The sequence below is a fragment of the Tachysurus vachellii genome, chromosome 10, assembly GCF_030014155.1.
Source record: "Tachysurus vachellii isolate PV-2020 chromosome 10, HZAU_Pvac_v1, whole genome shotgun sequence".
Lineage (NCBI taxonomy): Eukaryota > Metazoa > Chordata > Actinopteri > Siluriformes > Bagridae > Tachysurus > Tachysurus vachellii.
This window is the reverse complement of record NC_083469.1, coordinates 5,076,523-5,103,662: the sequence shown is the minus strand read 5'-3', so window position 1 is coordinate 5,103,662 and position 27,140 is coordinate 5,076,523. Positions and strand designations below refer to the sequence as shown.

At 38.7% G+C, this 27,140-nt stretch overlaps 3 protein-coding genes across 3 annotated transcripts; 1 reads left to right on the top strand and 2 right to left on the bottom strand.

Moving 5' to 3' along the window:
• Window positions 1-580: 580 nt before the first annotated feature.
• Window positions 581-1,952, bottom strand: LOC132852299 (uncharacterized). The gene is made up of 2 exons (XM_060879407.1): window positions 1,876-1,952; window positions 581-1,649 (listed from the first exon to the last, which is right to left on the bottom strand). Exons 1-2 carry the CDS (start codon window positions 1,906-1,908, stop codon window positions 687-689), a joined length of 996 nt encoding a protein of 331 aa, XP_060735390.1. The 5' UTR covers window positions 1,909-1,952; the 3' UTR covers window positions 581-686.
• Window positions 1,953-18,023: 16,071 nt separating this feature from the next.
• On the bottom strand, window positions 18,024-20,231 carry LOC132852462 (uncharacterized). The gene is made up of 2 exons (XM_060879685.1): window positions 19,748-20,231; window positions 18,024-18,460 (listed from the first exon to the last, which is right to left on the bottom strand). The coding sequence occupies exons 1-2, from the start codon at window positions 20,229-20,231 to the stop codon at window positions 18,024-18,026; spliced, it is 921 nt and encodes a 306-aa protein (XP_060735668.1).
• A 5,663-nt stretch (window positions 20,232-25,894) lies between these two features.
• On the top strand, window positions 25,895-26,920 carry LOC132852461 (uncharacterized). The gene is made up of 2 exons (XM_060879683.1): window positions 25,895-25,986; window positions 26,115-26,920. Exon 2 carries the CDS (start codon window positions 26,135-26,137, stop codon window positions 26,918-26,920), a length of 786 nt encoding a protein of 261 aa, XP_060735666.1. The 5' UTR covers window positions 25,895-25,986; window positions 26,115-26,134.
• The last annotated feature ends 220 nt before the right edge of the window (window positions 26,921-27,140 follow it).

Below are 27,140 nucleotides of genomic sequence, written 5' to 3'. Positions count from 1 at the left end.
ACAGCCAGTGGTTTGAATCCTGAGTTGTATTTAATGAACTAATTTAATTAACCAAACTAGTGATTTTTGGGATACATTTCTGCCATCACTGCTATATCCTCAACAGTCTGCTGGGATTCTTAACTGTTTTGCTGTTTTAATTTGCAGTGATGTAAAACATATTTAATGGTTTATTGATAAGAGAAAAGATTTTTGTCTTTAGAGATTTGTGAAATGTTGAGATTTCAACACCTCCAAACAATCTAATTACACTGCTGTTAAACTTGCTTCCACATAGTAAACACACATTTGTATTCTATGTCACAGACATATACAAACACCCCTCAAAACATGCAGTGCTCCTACACCGGTGGCAAATTTGACCACGTGAAGTCCATAGTGATGTTAAACAATGTTTTTTAACTTTACAAAATAAACTCACTGAGACTGTTATGATCTAATATATATTTTTTATTGTTCTCCTGCTTTGATTAACATAGATTACATCATAAACAAAAAGATAACAAGATTAACAATCAGAGAAATTAAAAATCATGAGATATTATTTTTAAAAGATTATAATTTTTAAAAATTAAAATGATTAGAAGCATTAAATAGTGTAATAATTTCTCAATTTCTAGGTTAGATATGAACATTTAGTATTGTAGGGTGACCAGTTACTACAAAATATCACCCATGAATATATTTCACGGTTTTGCTTCATCTTCATCCTCTTGATCTTCATCCTTTTCTTCTTTCTTCACCACTTTCAAATCTCTTTTCAATTGCATGACTTTCTCCTTTGCTTCCATGTAGCGTTCCTCTTTGTCCCTTGAGAGATCTATCTCATCAAGTTTAGAGGCCTCGAGAGCTTCTATAAGTCGTTCTGTGGGGATTTTCAGGGCTTTAGGTTTTGGTAGGTGAAAGACTAAACTAACCTGATCCCAGACATAAAATTCATGAGTATTCAGACTTTGTGCTTTTCCTGAAACAAACTGATACCAGTGGGTTTCACAAATGGCTTGTGCTTTCCAGATGATCTTCCCATCCTGATAACGAACCCACTCACTCATTTCAAGAAGTGGATATTTTCCAAAACTCTTGTTATCCTTAGGACTGTGAATCAGCACAGTGTACACAATCTTCTGTCTGAAGGTGATGGTCTCGTACATCCTGAGAACTGGCTCTTTTCCTCCACAGTTCTGTTCTTTGTACGACTGCATCAGATCAGTGAGGGGAAAAGTGAAGCGATAATTGCCGTAGCGGGATTTCTCTAGGTTGAAGACAGGTGATGTGGTGAACTTCTTCAGGAACGGCTCCTGTACATTCAGCTCTAGTTCATTAGTCTCCATGTACCTTGTCTCTGCTGCTCTTATCTCCTCTTCTCCAATTTTTAAGCTCCACCATGAGAACTCACTCTTACGATATTTAAACTGCTCATACTTCATTATCCCCACGAATCCTGTATGATCAGTAACATGGGCTATATCTGAAACCCAAAATTCAACTGGAGTTGGGTAAGGTGGGATCTCCCTCATTATGTTCTTCATCATGTGATCATTAGGGATCACGTCCTTCATTCGCTCTCTCAGTCTCTCTAAACTCACATGCTGCCCAGTGATGAAGTTCTCATCTTTTCCACGTGAATTCTGTCTGTTTTGGATGTTAAACTACAAAGATACACAACACTCAGTGTAAAAATACCTTCTGCACACACAAAATATTTTTTTTCTCTTGTGATCTCAGTATAAATAGTTAATATATTATTAACAGTATATGGAATTTAGCATATATGGTTGTTATAGTATCTAAAGTTTATATAAAATAGTTTATACATTTAGTCGCATCTAAAAAAGTTAAATTGGTTGTTTTTTGTTTTTATATTTTAGATCATACCTCTTCAGGTTGCACTGGATTTGCATTTGCCATTTTTCAGAGTGTGGATCAGACGGCCAGGTGAAGTGAATGATGACTGTCATTGTACCAGCGCTGTCTTTATATCTTCTGTTCTGTTCCCTCCCATAAATCACAGACATTCTGTGTAAATAGAAACTTACGGATTGTGGGGAGGTTAAGCTTGTGGAATTATACAATAGCTGTAAGGAAATAGTCTACACCCAAACTGAATGTGTCATTGTTATTATGGCTTCTTTATATTATATTGTCCATTTCTCACATTTGAGGGGTCATGGTGGCTTCAAACCTTCACGGTTGGGGTTCGAGTCCCACCTCTGTCATGTGTGCATGGAGATTCCATGTTCTCCCCCTGCCTCAGAGGTTCCTCTGGGTACTCCAGTTTTCCTCCCCCAGTCCAAAGACATGTGCTGTAGTCAGATTGGCATCTCTAAATTGTCTGTAGTGTGTAAATGGTTGTGTAGTGCGTGTGTATATGATAGACTGGCTTTCTGTCCAGGGGGAATCCTGCCTTGTGCCATGGGATAGGTTCCAGGTTCCTGGTGACCCAGTAGTGGTCTGAAGAATGAATGAATGATGGATATACGGTATTTCTCACAGTTTATGAAGAACAAATTTTCCTTCAATCTTGGAGCTTATGCTATTATGCTTTTTTAAATGGATACTCAAAGAAAAAAAAGGAACATATAGCACACAAAACAATGTCTGTGAATATTTTCAGTGAATCATTGTATTTTAGGCATATATTGTATCAGCCTTTGTTTCATTAAATACACCATTTACTGTAAATAGGAACTTATAGGAAACAAAACGTATTAAAACCATGACAAGTGAATATTTTCAGTGGATCATTGTATTTTAGGTGGAGATTGTATCAGCCCTTGTTTTGGTTATTACACCATTTACATAAATAGGAACTTATTTATTTAAATAGGAACTTATAGGAAACAAAACTTATAAAAACAATGTCAGTAAATATTTTCAGTGGATTATAGTATTTTAACAGTAGATCGTATCAGTGCATCTTTTTGGTAAATACACCATTCACATATACAAGCACATACAATTTTCTGCAGCATTTTATTATTTCTTTTGTCTGTGTTCATCAGTATACCTGCTTCTTCTTTCTCTTCTGTTGAGCTCTGTCATTTAACATGTGAACGTCACTCACACTGTATATATACAGTGGGGTCTAAAGGATGAAAACCAGAATGATTTTTCATCATTTATATTTTGAAAAAAAAAAAAAACCAGATGATGTTTGAATTTGCAAAGTAAATTTTCAATGTCAATATATCTTCTGATTAAAGTTAATTGATCAACGCTACCTGTTTATGTGAGGCATTTACTGTAAGTAGAAACTTATTGGACACAGAAATGACAGAGATTACTATAATTAACTGGTAGACAGTCTCAACAATGTCAGTAAGTATTTAAGGTGGAGTGTGTTACACACATTTCTAGCTCAGCACTGTGAATCAGCAAAGTTTACACAATCAGTTGTCTGTAGGTGATGGTCTCATACACCCTGAGAACAAACTCTTCTCCACCTCCACAGTTATATCTCATTTATACAACTGAGCAGTTGAGGGTTAAGAGCCTTCCTCAAAGGCCTAACAGTGGCAGCTTAGTGGTCCTGGGATTTGAACTCACAACCATTCAAGCAACAGACCAACACCTTAACCACTGAACTACTACTACTTCCCTTTTATACTTCTCCTGAAACAAACTGATACCAGGTTTCTTTTTCAGTACTTTTTCCCTACAAATTCCCTACAATATTTACTTCATTAGTCCATAGCACTTGTTTCCTTTGGTTTATTGTAGTGTTGTTTAACTTTCATTTTTTAACTTTTTATTCTGTTTCTATACGTAGGTAAATACGTAGCTTTGAGACAATAAACTAAAATAAATTGAATACTAAAAGTTTATTAGCAGGTAAATTAAATGTATCATTTGCTTGTACACTGTAACCTTTACACTATCTAGTGACAAGGATTTGTGTTATGACATGATTCTTATTCTGCATGTGTCAAAAAGACAATGCTGAGGAGGATGCAATTGCAGGTACTGTAGACTTGGTTTATAGTCCAATCTCAAAAACAATGAACAGATACACACGTGAATCAGCAGGGGACACAATAACCAAAGGCTAAGTATGCACAGAACACAGAGGAAACTAAGCAGATACTACTTGTGGGTCAGAACGGCTTTTCGAACTTGAACCTCGATTCGAATGAGTGTGTGTCTGCGTGTGTCTCAGGCTCTGAATCTACCATGACTCTTATCAGGATAACACTAACTGAACTTGGCTGAAAAAAGCAATGAAGAAATAAAATCACAAGATAATATATATTAAGTATTTTTGTTATCCCAGTTTCAGACAAAACCCTGCATGAATCCCTGCATGTTCATTAACCAGGAAATGGACAAAAGAAAAAAGAAAAAAACATCAAAATAAATTACTAATTTTGCTAAATCCACTATTAATAGTTCAGCCAAATTGCTTACATGAAGCCAGCAAAAAGGTAGAGATAAAAACTAACTAAAAACCCAGTCTAAAAGTCCATTGTCAGATCAATACCTGATGACCTACACTGAGCTCTGGCCTTTTGTCAGTTTCTTCACAGGTTGTAGTTCCTAGCTTTGATCACATCATTCATCTTCTACCGCTTATCCGAACTACCTCGGGTCACGGGGAGCCTGTGCCTATCTCAGGCGTCATCGGGCATCAAGGCAGGATACACCCTGGACGGAGTGCCAACCCATCGCAGGGCACACATACTCTCATTCACTCACGCAATCACACACTAGGGACAATTTTCCAGAGATTCCAATCAACCTACCATGCATGTCTTTGGACTGAGGGAGGAAACCGGAGTACCCTGGAGGTGTGAGGCGAACGTGCTAACCACTAAGCCACCATGCCCCCTTGATCACATCAACTAAATATAATAAAGCTGATAGTACTTCCTTAGTAATATTGGATAACTACTTGAAGTAATAGCACACACAATGTATTTAAAACATAATAATAATAATAATAATAATAATAATAATAATAATAATAATAATAATAATTAAAGCTGCAAGCAGCATTTCCCAGGGTTCAAGCGTTTAAGGCCTTTAGGGAGTTTAAGGCCTTAAAGGATTTACAAAACGTTAAAGCCTTTCAAGACTTTAGGGCCTTTCAGGCTTTTAAAGACATGTGGAAACAGATTTGATGTTTTCTAGACTTTACGCATCTAGATCAATTATGAAAAAGACCATTTATAGCTAATGCAATCCATTGGAAATATATGGTTTATATATCTTTTCAACAATTATAGTGCACATCACATTATTCACTTATATAATACAGCTCCCTTATATTACACATCTCACTTACATCACACACCTGACTTGCATGACACAGCTGACTTACAACACACTGCTCAATTACATTACACAGCTCACATTACACTGACCACATTACATCACACAGCACACTTGCATCACACAGCTCACTTGCCTCACACTGCTCACTTGCATCACACTGCTCACTTGCATCACACTACTCACTTATGTCACATTACTCAATTAACACACATTACTCACTCCATTATTTGTAACCTATATGCAATTACCTCAGTAATGGAAAAGCCCATTTACAGCCAACACAGTCCATTGAAAATACATGGTGTGCAGCTTTTTGCCAATTACAGCACCACCTATCGTCTGATCAAGATAAAACTTGGCAGGATTGTTGAAGGTCATATGTCACATGTGCTCAATGAGTGTCGTGTAAATTAGACTTTTCGTTTATGAGTTATAGGCTTTGAATTATTTTTTGCCACGCCCATTTCATAAATAATCCTTTAATGGCAAGCCAAAGGATAAAGTTCCACTTTTTTTTCGATAATTATTGACATTAAGACTCCAGAGAATATTAATCCACTGGATTGGTCTCGATCAGGCGAAAAACCTAGGACTAGTTCGCAAAAGTAGGTTTTTCACCTGATCAAGAATAATTAATGAACAATTTGATTGACAGCATTGGTCCAAGAGGCAAAGTTGTTCAGTATGTGGAGCCCTATCAAATGATATCAATATTGTGTGTATTTATTAAGCACTACGTGATTACAGTGGCGTAAAAACTCTTTACCACCAACTAGTGGCCGATTTCTTTCAAATTTCTTACAGACCTCTAGGACCACGTGTTGAACATGCCCACCAAGTTTCATTCCGATAGGTCTCCATTAACCTTGTCTAATTGGTGCTCAAACTTCATTGGCCGATGGCGGCCATGTTTTTTGAGACACGCCAATGTCCTTACATACACTCAAGGCACCTTGGACAAAGACACTGCACACCACGTTTGAAGTCAATCGGACCAACACTTGCATAGTTAGAGCTGTTTTTAGTGATTTTTCTGTCATAGCGCCACCAAGTGGCCAATCGCCGCGGTTTTTGAACAGTGACCTCAGTTCGACCTCTTTCACATGTGTCCCAAGTTTGGTGTTGATAGCTCATTTAATTCTTGAGTTATTGCCATTTTAGTAAAACTGGCTCCTCCCAGTCCGAACATTTTGGGGCCCCTTAAGGACCCTGAATCAAAATTTCAACTTTTTTTCGATAATTATTGACAATGAGACTCCAGAGAATATTACTGAGATTTGGACATACGGTTTAGGAGTTATGGGCAGAAACGCGTTGAGGGGCGCTGAAGCGCCCCCTATTGGCCGATTTCGCTGAGTCCTTGGGCCTGAGTAACTGTGACCAGTACTACCATCTGACCAAGTTTGAGCTCTCTAGGCCTTACGGTTTGGGCTGCACGATCGTTTGTAGGGCGGAATAATAATAATAATAATAATAATAATAATAATAATAATCCTACCGAATACAAACGCTTCGCGCTTGAACCCCTAATAATAGTAAATTTTTTCCTTCTTTATGCAGGCTCTGTAATGAACAGAAGGAAGAGACAATGTGCCAGGAACAGCTTGGATAATTTCCCTGACAGACCACCAGAGGGCGATAGGGTGATGTGTCAAGACCTGTTCCATGTCATTGTTCATGTTTGCCCTTGTATTTTTCTTTGTTTTGTTTTATTTGCTACTGTTTATCTGTGTTGTGTGTTTTAAAGTTTCCAATAAACTATGTTTGTTTTATACTACAATTAGGTCTGGAATTATGTACGACTTATTGTCTTAAATACATTAGACATTTTATGATAAAATCACAGGTAACATTCAATTCTGATAACTCGATAGGCAATATCCTTAAAAATGGCACCTTAAATTCAAATGGACAGCAGATAAAGCTATAAAATGCTTAGATAATCTAATTAAAAAGATGAGGAATTTAGTCAACGTGTCCTGACAATACAGAGGATTGTGATTTTTACCTCAGGTGGTGAGACCGAGACTGATGTGGATGATACTAAATAATAAAAGAAGTAAAAACTGTGTCAATAATTTTGTTTTTCACAAGTACATTATGTTAAATATTATTTTTAGGTTATTTCGGTGAAATTGGAATTAAAACTTTAAATGCAGGGTTTTTTTCTTTAAGTTAGATTAAGATATATTTTAAAATTACAGCAATTTCAATGCAGCAAAGATTTTTAGTTCAAATTCACATGAAGGATTTTTTCATGCTGCAAAGAGGAAGTCTGTACAAATTGTAAAAGCTTTTTTCAAAAATAAAAATGTTAACATTTTTAAAAAAGAAAATATACACACAGAATGTTCATGATCTAAAATAACTTCTCCATTTTTTTGTTCTTTTGTTTTGATTAATGTACACTGTAAACAATCAACCATACTGTACATTGTACGGTAAAAAACCAGCAGCTGTGGTTGCCAGAACTTTACCGTCAAAAATACGGTAGGAACATTATTGGTTATACAGGATTGCACCCATTGTATTGTATTTTTTTTATGGTTTATAACTGTCTAATCGATATTTATGTTGTTATAAAAGCAGTTTATACCTGTCAAATTACAGGGTTTACATTGTAATAATTACAGTTAAAACCTGTAATTATTTCACAAAGCAGACAGGAAACTATTTAATCTAAGGAAAAAACATTAAATATGTAAATGCTGTTATACTATTTTTTATTATAAATAACCAGTGAATTCAAAGCATCATTTAATCACACTAGCTGGGAGCTAGAAGAGATAGAAGTTACATTTCTAAACATTCAGATTTTACCTTTAAAAACTATTAAGGGTATTTTTTATTCTAATTGATGAACACAAACCTAAATCAAATCATCAAAACCCATCAAAATCTATTAATAGACTCGGACATCAGTGTGGTCCCATGTGTATTTTAATAAAGACTGACAGGCATTTAAAACAACATTAATGTATTTTTCTGTTCTTAACTGCCACTTTAATCTGAGCTTGGGAAGATATAAAGGTTCAGAGGTAAAGGTCCAGATAAACATTTAAAGTAAGAACTACTAAAACAGAACAAGGCACAAGTGAAAGTGAAGTTAAAGTGACGTGACTAAGTACGGTGACACGTACTCAGAATTCGTTCCCTGCATTTAACCCATCCAAAGTGCACACACACACACACACCGTGAACACACAACCGGAGCAGTGGGCAGCCATTTATGCTGCGGCGCCTGGGGAGCAGTTTGGGGTTCGGTGCCTTGCTCAAGGGCACCTCAGTCATGGTATTGCCGGCCCGAGACTCGAATCCACAACCTTAGGGTTAGGAGTCAAACTCTCTAACCATTAGGCCACGACTTCCCCACAACTCAAGTCATTAACATCTGTTGCACCTTATAATATTTTATATGTAATATATTTACACACATATACAATAAGTACATATTGCATATAATGTGTAGTGCCACTGTAAGTATGCCCAATAGTACACTGTGTGTACTGACTATATGTATGAGCATATTGCACATTTTCTCCTGTCAATTCATTATCTGTATAATTGTTTCTGCAATTTCTGGAGATCGCTCCTAAGAATTTCACTCACCAAGGTACATGTACATGTGCCGTGGTGATGTGACAATAAAAGTGACTTGACTTAACTTGACTTAACTTAACATTTCAATGTTTATAAAATTTAAACCTGGAAACCATTTGCAGGCCACCTTTACAAAGTCTCTCGCCACTCATGATCAGAAAGGTCAGAGATTAGGGTGAAGACTCTTGGGTTCACTTGGAGTCGCTTTTTGTTTTTCCACAACTTTTGTGCCCTTTTCAGGAATTCAAGCACTGATGCCAGTTCAGTAGGGTAGTGAATGTTGAAACAGTAATAACTGCCAAACATTAAGCAAACAGCAGCGATGAAAGTAGTGATGTCGTCGTTCACAACCTTGCGGTCCACACTGAGCATGAATCGAACAGCAGAATAGCAGGAGCGTCCTGTGGATACATTTCAATTCAATGAAGACATGTACATGTAGAAAGGTAATTGTGTATTTACATATGACTATCATACACATAGCACTTTATTTAGTAACTGCCCTGAAAAACTATTTAATTCAATTCAATTCAATTCAAGTTTATTTGTATAGCGCTTTTTACAATGGACATTGTCACAAAGCAGCTTTACAGAACATAAACATAGAACAAAAGATAAGCATAAGGAGAAGTATAAAGAATTAATATAATAAAAATTCAAGGTATATACAGTTCACAGTGTGTATGTATGTATGTATGTACAGTATGTATGTATGTGTGTATGTGTATTTGTCCCCAATGAGCAAGTCTGAGGAGGCTCAGGCAACAGTGGCAAGGAAAAACTCCCTTAGATTGGTAAAGGAAGAAACCTTGAGAGGAACCAGACTCAAGGGGAACCCATCCTCATATGGGTGACACTAGATGGTGTGGTTACAAATATACAAGTATAACAGAGTCCAACTGGAGCCGGTAGATCTGTAGATGTCTCAGGGTTCTCACACACAGAGTTGGCCTTGTCTCAGTGGAGGTCCAAAAATTTCATCGCACGGAAGACGATCATAGCATGGGTGTCTCTGCATGGGTAGAAAGAAGAGAAGAGCAGTGCAGAGGGATTAACATATCTGCTGTTCATAAGAATGTGCAAGTCTAGTGTAATAGTGCACAATATGATGGGATGTATTATGTGTACGCCTGACTAAAGAGATGGGTTTTTAGTCTACATTTAAACTGTGAAAGTGTGTCTGAGCCCCGAACACTATCAGGAAGACTATTCCAGAGTTTGGGAGCTAAATAAGAAAACGCTCTACCACCTTTAGTAGGCTTAGATATTCTGGGGACTACCAGAAGTCCTGAGTTTTGTGATCTCAGAGAGCATGAAGGATTTAAACGTGTTAGAAGACTAGTTAGATACATGGGAGCTAAACCATTAAGAGCCTTGTACGTAAGTAGCAGCAGTTTGTAATCAATTCTAAACTTAACAGGTAGCCAGTGTAGAGATGATAAAATTGGGGTTATATGGTCATACTTTCTTGTCCTAGTGAGAACTCTGGCAGCTGCATTTTGGACTAACTGTAGCCTATTTATTAAAGATGCAGGACAACCGCCTAGTAATGCATTACAATAGTCCAGTCTAGAGGTCATGAAAGCATGAACTAGCTTCTCAGCATCAGATATAGACAGGATGTTTCTCAGCTTGACAATATTTCTAAGGTGGAAGAAGGCTGTTTTTGTGGTTTGGGCGATATGATTTTCAAAAGACAAGTTACTGTCTAATATAACGCCCAGGTCGTTCACTGTCGAGCTACTAGTAACAGTACATCCCTCTAATTGGAAATTAAGTTGTGAGAGTTTCTGTCTACTGGTTTTTGGGCCTATAAGTAGTATTTCTGTCTTATCAGAGTTTAACAACAGAAAATTGCAGCTCATCCAGTCTTTTATCTCTGTAAGGCATTGAGTTCATTTGTACAATTTAGTTATTTCATCTGGTTTTGATGAGATGTATAACTGTGTGTCGTCGGCATAGCAATGGAAGCTAATCCCATGTCTTCTGATAATGTTCCCTAATGAAAGCATGTATATCGAGAAAAGCAGAGGTCCTAGAACTGATCCTTGAGGGACCCCATAATTAACTGGTAATAAACTGGAGGATTCACCATTTAATTCTACAAAATGGTATCGATCAGAAAGGTAGGATCTAAACCAACTTAAAACCTGTCCATGAATACCTGTGTAATTTTGTAAGCGATCTAGGAGAATGTTGTGATCTATAGTGTCGAATGCAGCACTAAGGTCAAGCAGAACTAATAGTGACATACAGTCTTTGTCCGAAGCTAAGAACAAGTCATTTGTAACTTTAACAAGAGCAGTTTCTGTGCTATGATGGGGCCTGAAACCAGACTGAAACTCTTCGAGGATATTGTTCTCCTGTAAGAAGGAGCTCAGTTGAACAGACACAAACTTTTCTAGTATTTTAGACATAAACGGAAGGTGTGAAATCGGTCTGTAATTTGAAAGTCCATTAGGATCTAAATTAGGTTTCTTAATGAGTGGCCTAATAACTGCCAACTTGAAAGACTTAGGGAAGAAACCTAAAGATAGCGAGGAGTTAATAATATTAAGAAGAGGCTCACCAGCTTTATTTAACACTTCTTTCAGTAGTTTAGTTGGAATGGGGTCTAGTGAACAAGTTGTTGATTTAGCTGTAGTAATAAGTTTAACTAACTCTTCCTGTCCTGTACTTGTAAAGCAATGTAGTTGTGCGTTTAGAACCTTAGGTGAGACCGGGACGCTAGTTGCTCTCATATGTTGAGCGTCACCTATTTTATTTCTGATACTTTCGATTTTATCAGTGAAGAATCTTGTAAAATCGTCACTACTGAACTGTGATGGTATAGTGTGTTCAGATTTCTGGTGTTTTGTTAATCTAGCCACTGTGCTAAATAAAAACCTGGGATTGTTCTGGTTATTTTCTATGAGTTTGCTCAGGTGCTCAGCCATGGCAGCTTTTAGAGCCTGTCTATAGTTGGACATACTTTCCTTATACGCAATTCTAAAAACCTCTAATTTAGTTTTTCTCCACTTTCGCTCGAGGTTACGGGTCTCTCTCTTGAGGGTGTGAGTATGACTATTATACCACGGTGCAAGCGTGTTATCTCTAACCTTCTGTAATCTGATTGGGTCAACAGTGTCTAATGTGCTAGTGAATATAGCGCCTATGCTGTTAGTAATTTCATCTAGATCGTCTGTGTTTAAGGGTGCAGTAAGAAGTCCAGACAGATCAGGCAGGTTATTTGTGAATCTGTCTTTAGTGGTCGGAATAATAGTTCTACCGAGTCGATAACGTGGTGAGACACAGTTAGCCTGTTCTACAGGTAGTGTGTACATTATGAGATAATGGTCTGTGATATCATCACTTTGAGGAGTGATATCTATATCAGTGACATCTATTCTGTGTGATATTATTAAATCTAGTGTATGATTACGACGGTGAGTTGCTCTAGTGACGTTTTGTTTAAGCCCAAGTGAGTTTAGTAAGTCCATGAATGTGAGTCCTAATGCATCGTTTGTGTCGTCAACATGAATGTTAAAATCTCCTACAATTAATGCTTTATCGAAGTTAACCAATAGGTCAGAAAGAAAATCTGTGAATTCTCTAAGAAAATCGGTGTAGGGCCCTGGGGGTCTATACACGGTCGCTAGCGCAAGAGACATCAGGGATTTTTTCGTGTGCGATAGTGTAACATTAAGGACAAGCACTTCAAAAGACTTAAATCTATACTGTGTTCTCTGGGTAACAGTAAGGCAATCATTAAAGATAGTGGCGACACCACCTCCACGACCAGTCTGACGAGGCTTGTGCTTATAGATATAACCTGATGGTGTAGACTCATTTAGACCGATGTAGTCATTTGGTTTAATCCAGGTTTCTGTGAGGCAGAATGCAGTAAGGCTATTGTCTGAGATTATTTCATTTACGATAAGTGCTTTGGGTGCAAGTGATCTAATGTTCAGAAGCCCAAATTTTAGGAACTGTTTTTGTTTGTTTCTTTGGCATTTTTCTGGTCTAATTACAGTAAGATTATTTTGAGAACGTCTTATAATTACTTTTTAATCTCACTGCTCGGGGAACAGACACAGTTTCTATGGGGAGAGGTATGTGTGCATTTGTATCGATGTGTTGAGGTGAAGGATGGCTATTGAAATTTAAATGTAAGGCATAGTTTACCAGTCAGAAGGTGTGCAGCGCCCTGGAGATGTGGTCCGAGAGGATCTCCGCTCCAACTCTGCTGGGGTGCAGGCCGTCAGCGCGGAACAGCCTAGGACGCTCCCAGAAAACATTCCAATTATCAATAAGGATTAGATTCTGAGCCTGACACCATGACTGAAGCCAGTCATTAAAAGCAAGAAGTCTACTGAACCTTTCAATTCCTCGCTGGTACGTTGGAAGTGGTCCGGACACGATGATCCTCGCCGTGGGCGCTGTGCTGCGAACCGTCTCCACCAGGGTCTTGAAGTCTCTCTTCAGGATCTCCGACTGCCTCAGACTGGTGTCGTTCGAGCCGGCATGAAGAACCACAGCTCCAGTGTTTCTGCTCACGACCCTAGGTACCTGTGCAGCGACATCAAGAACACGGGCACCAGGTAAGCAGTGAGTGCGAGCCTTACCTTTAGCCACAGTAGCACGGACGTGGCGGACGATGGAGTCTCCGATGATCACAGTGTCGCGGTCCGTCTCACGAAGGGGGGCGAAGCGGTTCCGGGTGGGGATCTCAAAGACCGGTGGTAACATAATAGATTTCTACACAGAGAGGCACGGTGGCTTAGTGGTTAGCATGTTCGCCTCACACCTCCAGGGTTGGGGGTTCGATTCCCGCCTCCACCTTGTGTGTGTGGAGTTTGCATGTTCTCCCCGTGCCTCGGGGGTTTCCTCCGGGTACTCCGGTTTCCTCCCCCGGTCCAAAGACATGCATGGTAGGTTGATTGGCATTTCTGGAAAATTGTCCGTAGTGTGTGATTGCGTGAGTGAATGATAGTGTGTGTGTGCCCTGCGATGGGTTGGCACTCCGTCCAGGGTGTATCCTGCCTCGATGCCCGATGCCCGATGATGCCTGAGATGCACAGGCACCCCGTGACCCGAGGTAGTTTGGATAAGCGGTTGAAAATGAATGAAAATGAATGAATGAATGATTTCTACACATTCTACAACACAAATTACTAACTCCATTTAATAAAATAACCTAGTTCAAAGGTTTAGATACCCCAAATGCTTAATTCTGTCTAATGTTACGTAATAGATGAACATTCTGTTTTGTTGTTCATTAGTCTCATTTAATTTGAGACATTAAACAAAATCCACTACGTTCTGAACATGCTTTGAATTTCCAGCATCCAAATATCTGACCATGACCCTCATCTTTTAACACCAGTGTTGTAATGTAACGATGTAAAAATACTTCGTTACTGTACTTAAGTAAAAATTTCACGTATCTGTACTTTACTTCGCTATTTAAATTTACGTCAACTTTCACTTTTACTCCACTACATTTTCTAGATAAAATGTAAACTTTTACTCCGTTATATTTCCAATAAACATCTTCGTTACTCGTTACTACAAAATAAAATCAGAAGAAATGTGTGCGACTGCAGTAAGGGAGGTTTGGCGAATCACTGCTCCTAGATAGCATTACGCACGTCCGCACGAATCGCTGCACGTCCACACGCTCTATGGAGAAGCACAGACACGCGCAGTGTGCACGCGCAGTCAGAACTGGAGGCATTTATCTATAACAGCGGCAACCAAAAGCAACCACTATTCTTATTACCAGAGTTGATAGCACAAACAAAATATTAATCCAATATCAATACTAAATAAAAATAACATTTATTGATTTGGTCTTTGTCTTGACCAAAACTTCTACTTTGGTAGAAGTGAAAGTCACCTTTTAGAATATTACTCAAGTAAAAGTCTTAAAGGTGACTTTCACTTCTACCAAAGTCTTTTTCTAGTACGATACTTGTACTTTTTTTCAAGTATTGCTTTCTAGTACTTTATACAACACTGTTTAACACTAATGACAATTATAAGACTCATACACAACTATTACCGGAGTCTCTCAAATGTCCACATTATTTAAGGACAAATCTCAAAATTATACAGTCAGTGGTAGAAAGGGGTAGAAATCAGTGGCAGAACTGATGGGGTGGCCAGGGGGTGGCCAAGGCAACTTTAGGGGTCCACAGACTATGACACAAATTACCCTAACAAGGAGCATGTATGAATCCTATAATTGCTCATTAGACGTAGAATATATCTCTCATAATCTCATTTCACTTCTTTTGATAGGTGAAATGAGATGTCAATCAGCATCAAACTTCCAGTGCTATCAAATAAAAATTTGGGGTGGCACCTGGGGTGGCCGATCAGATGTCAGGGGCACCCCTCTGGCTCCCCAACTGGGCTAAATATGCAGAACATGTCAAAAAGCAAATAAAGTGTAAGAACTGGGTTAATTTTGATAAGTTTTAAGTTTCAGATTAAACAAGACCCCCACAATAATCACAAAACACAGAAATGCTCATGATCTATGTAATATCGTCCAGTATTTAGCATCTAGGGTATCTAAACTTTTGAACTGGACTATTTTTGTAAACTGAGTTTTTTTAGTCTGTGTTGTGGAAAATATGTAAAAACTTATACTTACCACACACAATAATGCAAGGCATCACAGGCAGGTTTTCTGAATCTACATCCTTTTTGCGAGGCTTGTCTCTTCTACATAATGATGAAGGAGCTCCTCTTATTCATCAAAATAGGAGAGAAGTAGAAGAATCATGTCTTTCACATCCTCAGAGCAACCATTTGTCTGTCCTCTCAAAACTTGTAATTTTGTGATAGCCTGTAAGACATGCTTGTTCTTGTTTGCACAAACATTCCTCATGAAGTTCAACAGCCTATTTCCTTTTCCATCAATGCTGTTCAGGAAGGTCTCTTTAAGTGCTATTCCTGTGAGGTCTTTAAAGTGCACTTCCATTCCACTTTCCTGAAACAAAAATGGCCAGTCATCAAGTGACGTGACATACAGCTAAGTACGGTGACCCATACTCAGAATACGTTCTCTGCATTTAACCCATCCAAAGTGCACGCACGCAGCAGTGAACACACACGCAGCAGTGAACACACAAGCAGCAGTGAACACACACGCAGCAGTGAACACACACGCAGCAGTGAACACACACGCAGCAGTGAACACACACAGCAGTGAACACACACCTGGAACAGTGAGGATTTTCATGTCTGTTCCTTTGTCATCATCTTTTCATTGACTGTAGTATGTAGACTTCATGAGAACTTTCACTTCCTCTTCATTCCAGTCAGTTGTTTGTGACAGACTCCTCATCTTCTCTTTTTTAAACTGCTGAATCAGCAGCTTCACTGAGGGGCATAAATCGAACTTCACAATCAATGCAGCTGTATGTATCCTGGACTGCAGGATACCCGGGGAGCAGTTGGTGACTTGCTCAAGGACACCTCAGTCGTGGCCGGCCTGAGACTTGAACACACAACCTTAGGGTTAGGAGTCAAACTCTCTAACCATTAGGCCACGACATCCTACGAATTGGTCTTTTCTGTCTCTCAAGTGCCTGCATTAATTCCTCAGGAAACTTATTCCATGGGACTTCAAAGCTGTCCACCCAGTTCACACTAGGAGGGGAGGTGTTGGGAGATGAGCATGAAGATCTCTGAGATAGAAAAGATCCCGGAGGTGAACAGACTGTTTGCTTTGGGGTTTCGGAAATTTGTGCTGTAAAAAAAAGTCACATGTACATTCAAACAATAATGAAAAAAATCATCACGGTTTATTTCCCTATTGTTATTCCAATCCAGGAACTAATTAAGATTGACAAGATCGTCTTTACAGTTGAACAGTTACTTTAACAATCACAATAATTTGTTTGCTTTACAGTTACTGTATAATAAACAGAAAATAAAGTGTATTAAATAGAACAAATAACAAAGTAATAAATAACAAAGGTAATTGTAACTTTTAAAAACAAAAGTAATAAATATGTCTGACCACTGTAGAGAGAGTTTACACCAAAATGAAAATTCTGTCATTATTTACTACCATTTATAGTTGGAAGAATATCAGTAACTAAACAGACCTCATCCCTGCTTGGTTACTGATATCCTTCCAATCATCTTCCTTTGTGTTTAGCAGAACAAATAAATGTATACAGGTTTGGAACAAACTGAGGGTGAGTAGATAATGACAGAATTTTCATTTTGGGGTCAACTATCCCTTTAAGGTTTTTGTAACGGAAACAAATACATGGAATTACTGGTCTCCTTTAGAACAGAAATAAATTACAGCTTCCTTAAAAAAAGTTAACATAAAGATTACCAATCAGAGAAATGTAAAATCATGAAGTGTTATTTTTAAGAGGTCTTTGTCTGTTCTCTTTGGCAAACTTCAATCTGGCCTTCATGTTTTTCTTAGAGAGCAAAGGTTTCCTCCTTACACACCGTAACTGGAACATCTCCAGGGAGGCTGTAACCAACGGCGATTCTGTCCACTCGGAGGAATACAGGACATCAGTGACCAGCTACATCGCAAGTGCATTGATGACGTGACCGTCTCCAAGAACATCACCACACGCTAGTGTTGTAGTCAAGACCATCTAAACCGAGACCAAGACAAGACCAAGACTTTGAAGGGTCGAGACCAAGTCAAGACCAAGACCAAGACAGGCCGAGACCGAGTCAAGACCAAGACCAGTGCAAGTCCCCACAATGCATGACACACTTATGATAAAATGTGGAATATGCATACGATTGGCACTTCTCTCATGTGTGTGGGTGTGTAAGAGAGAAGTTTTGATAAAATAATCAAAAGGCATTGCAGATATGTGGGAATTTATCTTTTTCTTCTATTAAGCAAATAAATGCGAACAAACACTTAAGAGCTGAAATTAACTTAACCATTTATTCAGAACTCCTTTTCCATGGTTTGCCATCCACCTAACACAATGTAGGTGTTTCAGCCATAAAATTACAAAAATTGTAATTGGGAAAACCTTAAACATTGATGACATTATATGCCAAACCTGAATGAACTGCAGTGGCAAAACACTCCTAACAAGCTTGCCACCAAGGATAAACATAAAGCTCTAGTTAACGAGAAAAAAAAAATCAAATATCAATGGGAAATTTGTTTAAAGTAGCATTTGGGTACATTTAAGAAAAATTAGAGATTGCAACATTTTGTGACCCAAACGTGCATGATGGGGTCTCATTATAATGCCCCCTCTACTAAAAACCCTCTCCACTGGTGCAGAGGAGGCAGGGACCGACAGCACCTTCATGGCCACATTGTGGAGTTGAGGGTATCTGTCATGGTTTTTGGCCCAGAAGGAGAGTGCATTATCAGTGTCAGTATCTGTATCATGGATCGCATCAAAGTATTTGCTTATCTGTGTTTCAATACTTGAATCCTGGCTTGTTGAGCTGCGCTTCTTGTGAGCCTTGTAGAGGGACAGAAGGCGCGGGAATTTGACTGGTGGCGAATCACTGGGTGGATCCACATTCATGGCCTCTGAGTGAGTTGCTTCTCCTTCACTGCTTATTTTCTCCACCTCTGAGATCAAAGTGTCTGAGAAGCAAAAACATAATAAATTGGTTAGATGTAAAGAGATAGAATGTCTGCACATATCAGAGAGTTACATTTATACTTTTAAGACAAATTTAAAAATAATTTAAGAATGATTTTTAGACAAGTCTTTTTTTTCTTATTTAAATGAGCATTGTGTGTTAATATAAACTTAAGTACAGGGTCTTTGTTCCAGTGCAGACTCAGAGGTCAGTTTTAGGTAGGAATATGGCAGGTTAGTAAGATTAGTCAGATTTAGTAAGAAGTTACTAAAATTATTCGAGTATGACCAGTATATTTATTTAGGTCAGATATAGTTCTACTGTAATACATCTAACTGTTGCCTTACTTTTTTACTTAAGTACATAGGCAAGTACTAGACTTTTCTTGGATTTATCGCTACAGGTGACCATGATAGGCAATTAATCAGTTTGTTTTATGACAAAAATAAACTGTTAAAAATTAAAACCCCATGAATTAAATTTTAAGGCCTTTCAAGAACTACTATTTAAAAAATGTATGACATTTTAAGATTTGCAAATTACAAGACTATTGTTTTCACTGCATAAGAATTTACTGTATATTAACCTGTTAGTGTCTTCTTCAGTTCATCTCGGAGTTTCTTCACTGATGTTGCATTTCCCCCATTGTTAACATCCAGATCCACCAAACTTAAGCCAAACTGTGGATCCAGCATGGTAGCTAAGAAGTACACATTGTGGCTAAAAGGTTCCTCTCTTCCACTCTCTTTGGCCATGTTTGATTTGGTAAGAAATTATAGAGAATCTTTTCACCAGAGACTGACGAGGGTCTTAACTAATGGCCGGCACTGCATTCTGGTATCCTCCATCTTGAGGAGGTGTGTATTCAAGTCCAGGACAGTTGGAACCACCATGGTGATGGTAACTGATTTATCCCCTTCTGTCTGGTCTGTTGCCTTAGAGAATGGAGCAAGAACCGCACTCAGTTCCTTCAGCTGGTTCCACTCATGAGCACTAAACGTCACATTCTCATAGTCCTTACTGCACATTTCATTTAGAGATTTGTGGTCCAGAGCTGTGAGGGCCTGTACTTGTTTGAACGTGCTGTTCCAGTGAGTGGTGTTTGCTGCTGGAATGGTCTTATTAGAGTCAAACATAGCCTCAAACTTTTCTTTAAATTGTGAGCTGCTATGTAACAGCATTGTGAACCGTGATGTTTTGGCTATGGTGCGGGAAATGGCCCTTACCTCCTTCATGCTGTCATTCACAACTAACTGCAGAGAGTGGGCAAAGCAGGAAAGACGTTCACCTGATGACCATGGTAATTCTGTGTCTTCCACTAAATTCATGTCCTCCCACAAGTGTTCATCATCTAGATTCTCCTCCTCACTCTCACTGTCATCAGACTGTTGTTGTGGCATGTGAACTTTGAAAGTGCATTTCATATTAGCAGCATTGTCTGTGATGATATAACTTATCTTCTGACGTATACCATATTCCTCTGTGATCTCCTCAAAGGCAGAAGCAATTCGCTCCTCACTATGTCTGCCTGTAAAATGCCTACAGTCCAGCAAGTACGATTCAAGTGCATAGGAATCTGAATCCTTCAATTTGTTGCACACATGGGCAGTCACTCCAAAGGAGCGCAGCCTACGATCAGACCAGAGATCAGTTGTTAAAGAAACAGATGACTCCAGCTTCTTTAAAACAGTTTCCTTGACAGTCTTTACCAACACTGGTATCTGTTTCTCAGAAATTGTTCTTCTAGAGATTGGTGTGTACTTATTGTCCATAATCTCAAGAAAGTGTTTAAAATGTCCATTTTCCACAAGTGACAGAGGCAGACAACACCCAATTATCAAATATTGGATAATGGCTTTACTGATGGCTTGTTGTCTTGGTGAATGTAGGCTGTACACCTGCACTTTCTGTGTACACGATGATGCTATAGTTGGCTGTGTGACATCTGTCTGTTGCCCTGCCTTGTACTCCAAGAACCTAAAAATTCAGGGAGGAACTGGTAAGATATTTGGTGATATGAACAATAATCACATTAAAAGAGTAATCTTAAAAATAAAAAAGTATCAAAACCGAATAAAATTGTTAAATCATATCACATATAAAACACACAACACAATACATGCACAGCAAAGGCATTATGGAAACTATTTTTTTACACAAGTTACCCAAGGATATAATTGAAATGGTATTATATGGTCAAACCAGTTTATTTTCTTACCATAAGACTAAAAATAACATCATCTTTAAGGTGATTAAACTTCTATTAGCCAAGTCTCTTTTGGTGAGCCTGAGGTAGGGATGGGTGACAAATCTATATATCACGATATATCTTATAGATGACATAAAGTAAAGAAATATAGTGTACATTGATATAATTTAATAACACTATTTTTTCAATTAAGTTTGTTTGTGGACAGCAAGCCTACCACACGCCTGTTAAAAACTGAAGCTAAAACGCCTCGATCGCCCCCAGGTGGTTGGTCCCAGTAAAGCTCATAATCCCCACCTCCTTCTGCTCGCGCACATTTTAAAACTCAAAGTTCCGTAAAAATGTTAATCTCCATGAAATATTAATCTATTCTAGACAGTCCATTTTGTCTTAAATGAATGTGAATAACAGGAGAGGGAATATGTATCATACAGATCCAAGCATTAAGTCTTGCTTAGTAGGCAAATTATTATATAATAATTATTATATATTTTTAATTTACATGTTGGTAACGTTATTGTGTAGCTTTATTGTGCAACATGGAAGGAAACCCTGTTTTTGCATTTTATTTATGATCAGTTTGTTTTAACAAATATATCTCACATGTGATTTGACTTATGTTTTTGGTTAATATCGACCAGCACTATGGGGAGGGAGGGGTGAACTTGAGTTTTAGTACAGCAAAATTTGCCAGCATTACTTGCACTTAGCTGACGTTTCTTTATGCTTCCTTTCCAAATATCGATAGAAGTTTGACGTGGTCCCAGCCGTCTCAGAAAGCGTTGCGTTGCAGAACTTACACACTGCTGTATGTTTTCTTTTGGATGCATTTTTACAGATGAACTCTTTGTGGTTTAGGTAGCCAAATTGTATAACAGAAGATTTGGCTGACATCTCTCCGACAGCCACGGTCACGGTGACGGCACAGCTTGCTCTCCTGTCTCCCGCTTTCACGTGTGGAGTGTGATGCGATGTGGGGGTTGGTGGGAAGGGGAGGGGAGTAAAAACTAAAAACGTTTAAAATTAGATACAAGTCAAGCTCTTGGTCGGAAGTTTATTGTCCAATCACAGTAATGATGTTAACAAATAATTTCGTGATATGCCCTCAGTTTTGGTCTTGACCGGACTTGAAATGAAATCCTCTTCGTCCGAGACCGAGTGAAAATGCGGTCGATTCCGAGACGAGACCAAGACCTTTAAAAAGTGGTCTCGAGACCAAGACCGATCTCGAGTATACTACAACACTACCACACGCTCCAACCAGCAGCTGTGGATGACTGCAAAGGTCCATGTGTTGCTGAAGTCTACAGACTTAAACTTCAAAGCAGGGGACAAGAATTAAGAACAGCAAGGGCCAAACCGTCCCGAGCCATCAGAGAGGCAAAGAGCGTGCACGCCCAGAGAATCCACGGCCGAAACAGGACAGCAGAAACACTCGGCGTATGTGGCAGGGCATCCAGTCGATTATGAACTACAAGACCTGTCTGTGACAGTGACGCCTCACATTTTTCCATTTCCAATTAAATTATTTCCATTGATGTGAGCTTCTGGAAATCTGTTGGATTTTACACACATTATTCTGAGATTTTTCCTTTTGGGGCTGAATAGTAAATATTATTTCTTTCTAGTGGTTGGGCAAACTTCCTTCAAAACATCAAGACATCATTCAAACTCTCAACCCTTCGAGCACTAAAGCAACACCTTAACCACTGAGCTCCCACTTCCCCTTTTACAGCACCACTATTTCAAAATCACTACCAACCCATCACAGGGCACACACACACACACACACACATTCACTCACGCAATCACACACTATGGACAATTTTTCCAGAGATGCCAATCAACCTACCATGCATGTCTTTGGACCGGGGAGGAAACCGGAGTACCCGGAGGAAACCCCCGAGGCACGGGGAGAACATGCAAACACCACACACACAAGGCGAAGGCGGGAATCGAACCCCCAACCCCGGAGGTGTGAGGCGAACGTGCTAACCACTAAGCCACTGTGCCCCCACCATACTAACAATTTATTATTTTTCTTCGTTATTTAAAAGTAAATCTTATTAGTTATATATATATATATATATATATATATATATATATATATATATATATATATATATATATATATATATATATATATACTTTTACATCGAAACTGTCAGCTACGCGGGATAAAAACGGACCCAAACGCAGGACAGCTTAACAAAAACAGGGATTTAATAAATTAAAGAAACACGAAACAGGCCACAGACATGAAGACAAGAACAGGAGACAATAGGATTCCGCGCTGCACGAGGCAACGCGGCTCAATTAAATAATACAAATAATCATTAAACATAAGGGACAGGTGTGCAGAGGCGGGGCGGAAAAGACAAGGGCGGGGCAGACACGTGAACATGAAACATAAACAAAAGGCACATGGCCAAAGTCCAGGCAGAGTCCTGACAGAAACTCTTTTTTTAGCAACTCTGTGAGAGCATTTGAAACTAAGAAAAGCAGAACATGCAGAAAAAAGTTAGGAAATACTTGACTGTATCCTACCATGTACAGTCCTAGCATGTATTATGTAAATATAGTCACACACACACACACAACTAGCAGTAGCATAATAATCCTTTACCAAGGGGTTGTGTAAGGAGAAAAGGACAGCAGTTAAAGACTCAGTAGCAGAGCACAGAAAGTTAGATTCCATAATTACTGTTAACTTTCATAATAATACACAAACTGAAGTGAAAAATAAATAGACAATAATTGTATAGCAATATAGCAAAATTAATAAATTGTAAAAACCCTTACCTTGCCTATAATTCTAAAAATATTTATAAATTAAATAATTCTAAAAAGAATTATATAGAAATGTAGATTTTTTAAAAATAATTTTACTTTTTATTTTATGACCTTAGTAAAATTTTAATAATGCAATCAAATTGTGATACTAAAAAAAATCATTTTGCCCTCAGATAAAATTATAGGGTTTCAAAAATACATCGTGATGTCATGATGATGACGATGAAGTGATTAAGACATTATACTGCCACTCACTGATGACTGTACACTGAGTTTATTAACAAGTGTTTTCCAGAAGTGGAATGTCACATGTTCTCCTAGTATTGACATTAGTCATGTTACAGGTTCTCCTAGTATTGACATTAGTCATGTTACATGTTCTCCTAGTATTGACATTAGTCATGTTACATGTTCTCCTAGTTCTCCTGTTATTTTCTGGGAATTTTCAGGGCCTTAGGTTTTGGCAAGTGAAATTCACTTCAATTCAATTCATGTTTATTTGTATAGCCCTTTTTACAATTGACATTGTCTCAACTGACATCTCAAACAGATGAGTATTCAGCCTTTGTACGTCTCCTGAAACAAACTGATACCGGTGGGTTTCACAAATGGCTTGTGCTTTCCAGATGATCTTCCCATCCTGATAACAAACCCACTGGGTGGGTGATGGTCTCGTGCACCCTGAGAACCGGCTCTTCTCCTCCACAGTTCTGTTCTTTGTAGGACAGTGATGAGGTGTGCTGTAGGTCAGACAGAGGAGTTCACAGTGGAGGTGGGACTGCATCAGGGATCGGCTCTGAGTCCCTTCCTGTTTGCTATAGTGATGGACCAGTTGTCAGAGGAGGTCAGACAGGAGTCTCCGTGGACGATGATGTTTGCAGATGACATTGTGATCAGTAGTGAGAGCAGGGAGCAGGTGGAGGAAAACCTGGAGAGGTGGAGGTTTGCGCTGGAGAGAAGAGGAATGAAAGTCAGTCGTAGTAAGACTGAGTACATGTGTGTGAATGAAAGGGAGGGAAGTGGAACAGTAAGGTTACAGGGTGAAGGGGTGAAGAAGGTTCAGGAGTTTAAGTACTTGGGGTCAACAGTCCAGAGTAATGGAGAGAGTGGGAAAGAGGTAAAGAAGCGAGTGCAGGCAGGTTGGAGTGGGTGGAGAAAGGTGTCAGGAGTTCTGTGTGATAGGAAAATATCAGCAAGAATCAAGGGGAAGGTGTACAGGACAGTGGTGAGACCGGCCGTGCTGTATGGTTTAGAGACAGTGTCACTGAAGAAGAGACAGGAGTCAGAGCTAAAGGTAGCTGAGCTGAAGATGTTGAGGTTCTCTTTGGGAGTGACAAGATTGGACAGGATTAGGAACGAGTACATCAGAGGGACAGCTCATGTTGGACGTTTGGGGGACAAAGTTAGGGAGGCAAGATTAAGATGGTTGGGACATGTTCAGAGGAGGGAGAGTGAGTATATTGGTAGGAGAATGAGGGACATGTAGCTGCCAGGCAGGAGGCAAAGAGGAGGTATATGGATGTAATTAATGAGGATATAAAGCTACTGGGTGCAAGTGTTGAGGATGCAGCAGATAGGGATAGGTGGAGAGAGATGATTCGCTGTGGCGACCCCTGAAGGGAAAAGCCGAAAGAAGAAGAAGAAACATTTATATTCATACACACAGATCAGGCATAACATTATGACAATATTGTGTATCATTTTTGATAGATACTGACCACTGCAGACCGACAACTGCTGCAGTGTTGGAGATGCTCTGACCCAATCGTTTAGTCATTATAATTTGGACCTTGTCAAATTCACTCTAATCCTTTATTGGTGAGGCGATGAATTGATATAAAAGTTCATAATGTTTAATATATTTATATATTTAAATGTCTGTGACATTAAGTCTCTGATTCATAACTCAATCTCATGCTATCGTGTTAAAATCAGATGAGGGATGGAGTATTAACCGCACTCCTTCTCCTTTTTTTTTAACTTTGCCAAAACCACAGAGTGGCGAGGGTAGGGCTGTTTCCTTGTACACAGGAAATAACACACAACACAACTCAGGCTTAAGAAATCTGCTCCGTATTTACAATGTTTCCTGTGTGTGTTAAAGCAGGCTGAAAGAGACAAGGCAACATATTTATATTAAATATTGTTTAATTAACCATTAATCTGGATTGAACGTATGGCCTGAAATAAACCTTCACATGCACATTTGAACACATCTAATAAACATATATGCAGTTTTAAAATCCACAGTCTTTCCTGCACTGAAATTGATGTTTGCTAAAGTGGTAAATTCTAGCATTGTGAATTAAATATATATAATGATATAGCTTTAATAAATACAGGACTTCTTTAATAAAGACAGGACTTGTCAAATACACATCTTGTCACTGTCCTCTAAGCGTCACTTACACAGTATGCCTTCATATGGGTGGCAAAAGGCACGATATTAAGGAAGTGTTGGTCAGAACACTCATCGGTAAGCGGATTGCACCAGTTAGTTGATCTACATCCCGAATCCTGAAAAGGTAAAAAGTTTAGCTTTTTATATGCTTTATAACATGAATTTACATAAGTTTGAGCTTATGAAGCATCTGCATTGAATAATTTAGCTATTAATATGTATACAGTGTACATTTTTGTTATATTTCTATAGAGCGAGAATTCACATTGAAAATGAAGCGCTTCATCACAGGACATCACTTGAGTTTATGCAGACTGACAAAGAAAGTGGTGACTCCTCAGCATCCCATGATGAAGTACTTAGTGAAGAATATCCCACCCTACCCAAGTCCAGTTAAATTTTGTGTTTCATATGTAGCCCATGTTACCGAGGAGACAGGATTCAGGGGGATACTGAAGTCTGAGCAGTTCAGAAATCCTAAGAGTGAGTTCTCATGGTGGGATTTAAAAATTCAAAAAGAGGAGATAAGAGCAGCAGAGAAGCGATATGTGAAGAAGAACTTCTCAAACACGGCACTAGAGCTGAATGAACAGGAGCCGTTTCTGGAGAAGTTCACCACATCACCTCTCTTCAAACTAAAAAAATCCCGCTACGGCAATTATCGCTTTACGTTTCCGCTCACTGATCTGATGCAGTGGTACAAAGAACAGAACTGTGGAGGAGAAGAGCCGGTTCTCAGGATGTACGAGACCATCACCTTCAGACAACAGGTTGTGTACACTGTGCTGATTCACAATCCTGAGGATAATGAGCGTTTTGGTGAATATCCGCTTCTTGAAGCGAGTGAGTGGGTTCGTTATCAGGATGGGAAGATCATCTGGAAAGCACAAGCCATTTGTGAAACCCATTGGTATCAATTCATGTCAGGAGAAGTAAAAAGGCTGAATACTCATCTGTTTTATGTCTGGGATCAGGTTAGTTTAGTCTTTCACCTACCAAAACCTAAGGCCCTGAAAATCCCCACAGAACGGCTTATAGGAGCTCTCGAAGGCCTGTAAACTTGACAAAATAGATCTTTCGGGATGCCAAAGCCAAAAAAGCAAAAAGGAGCGCTTCTTGATAGCAAAGATGAATGTGAGTGAGTTGAAAAAGAATACAAATAAACCAATAAATTATTAAATAATTTTAATAAAACAAATAAACCCATAATTGTTAATCATTTGAAGCAGCAGTTAAATAAGAAAGAGAATGAAGATCAAACAAAAGTGTGTTAATGAA

Excerpts from the sequence above, each read along its gene's own strand:
- LOC132852462 (XM_060879685.1), bottom strand. The coding sequence starts at position 20,231 with ATGGACAATAAGTACACACCAATCTCTAGAAGAACAATTTCTGAGAAA. Across the intron at positions 18,461-19,747 it reads AGAATTACCATGGTCATCAG|ACACTTTGATCTCAGAGGTG; the intron begins GTGAACGTCTTT and ends TTTGCTTCTCAG.
- LOC132852299 (XM_060879407.1), bottom strand. The coding sequence starts at position 1,908 with ATGGCAAATGCAAATCCAGTGCAACCTGAAGAG. Across the intron at positions 1,650-1,875 it reads ATCCAGTGCAACCTGAAGAG|TTTAACATCCAAAACAGACA; the intron begins GTATGATCTAAA and ends GTATCTTTGTAG.
- LOC132852461 (XM_060879683.1), top strand. The coding sequence starts at position 26,135 with ATGAAGCGCTTCATCACAGGACATCACTTGAGTTTATGCAGACTGACA.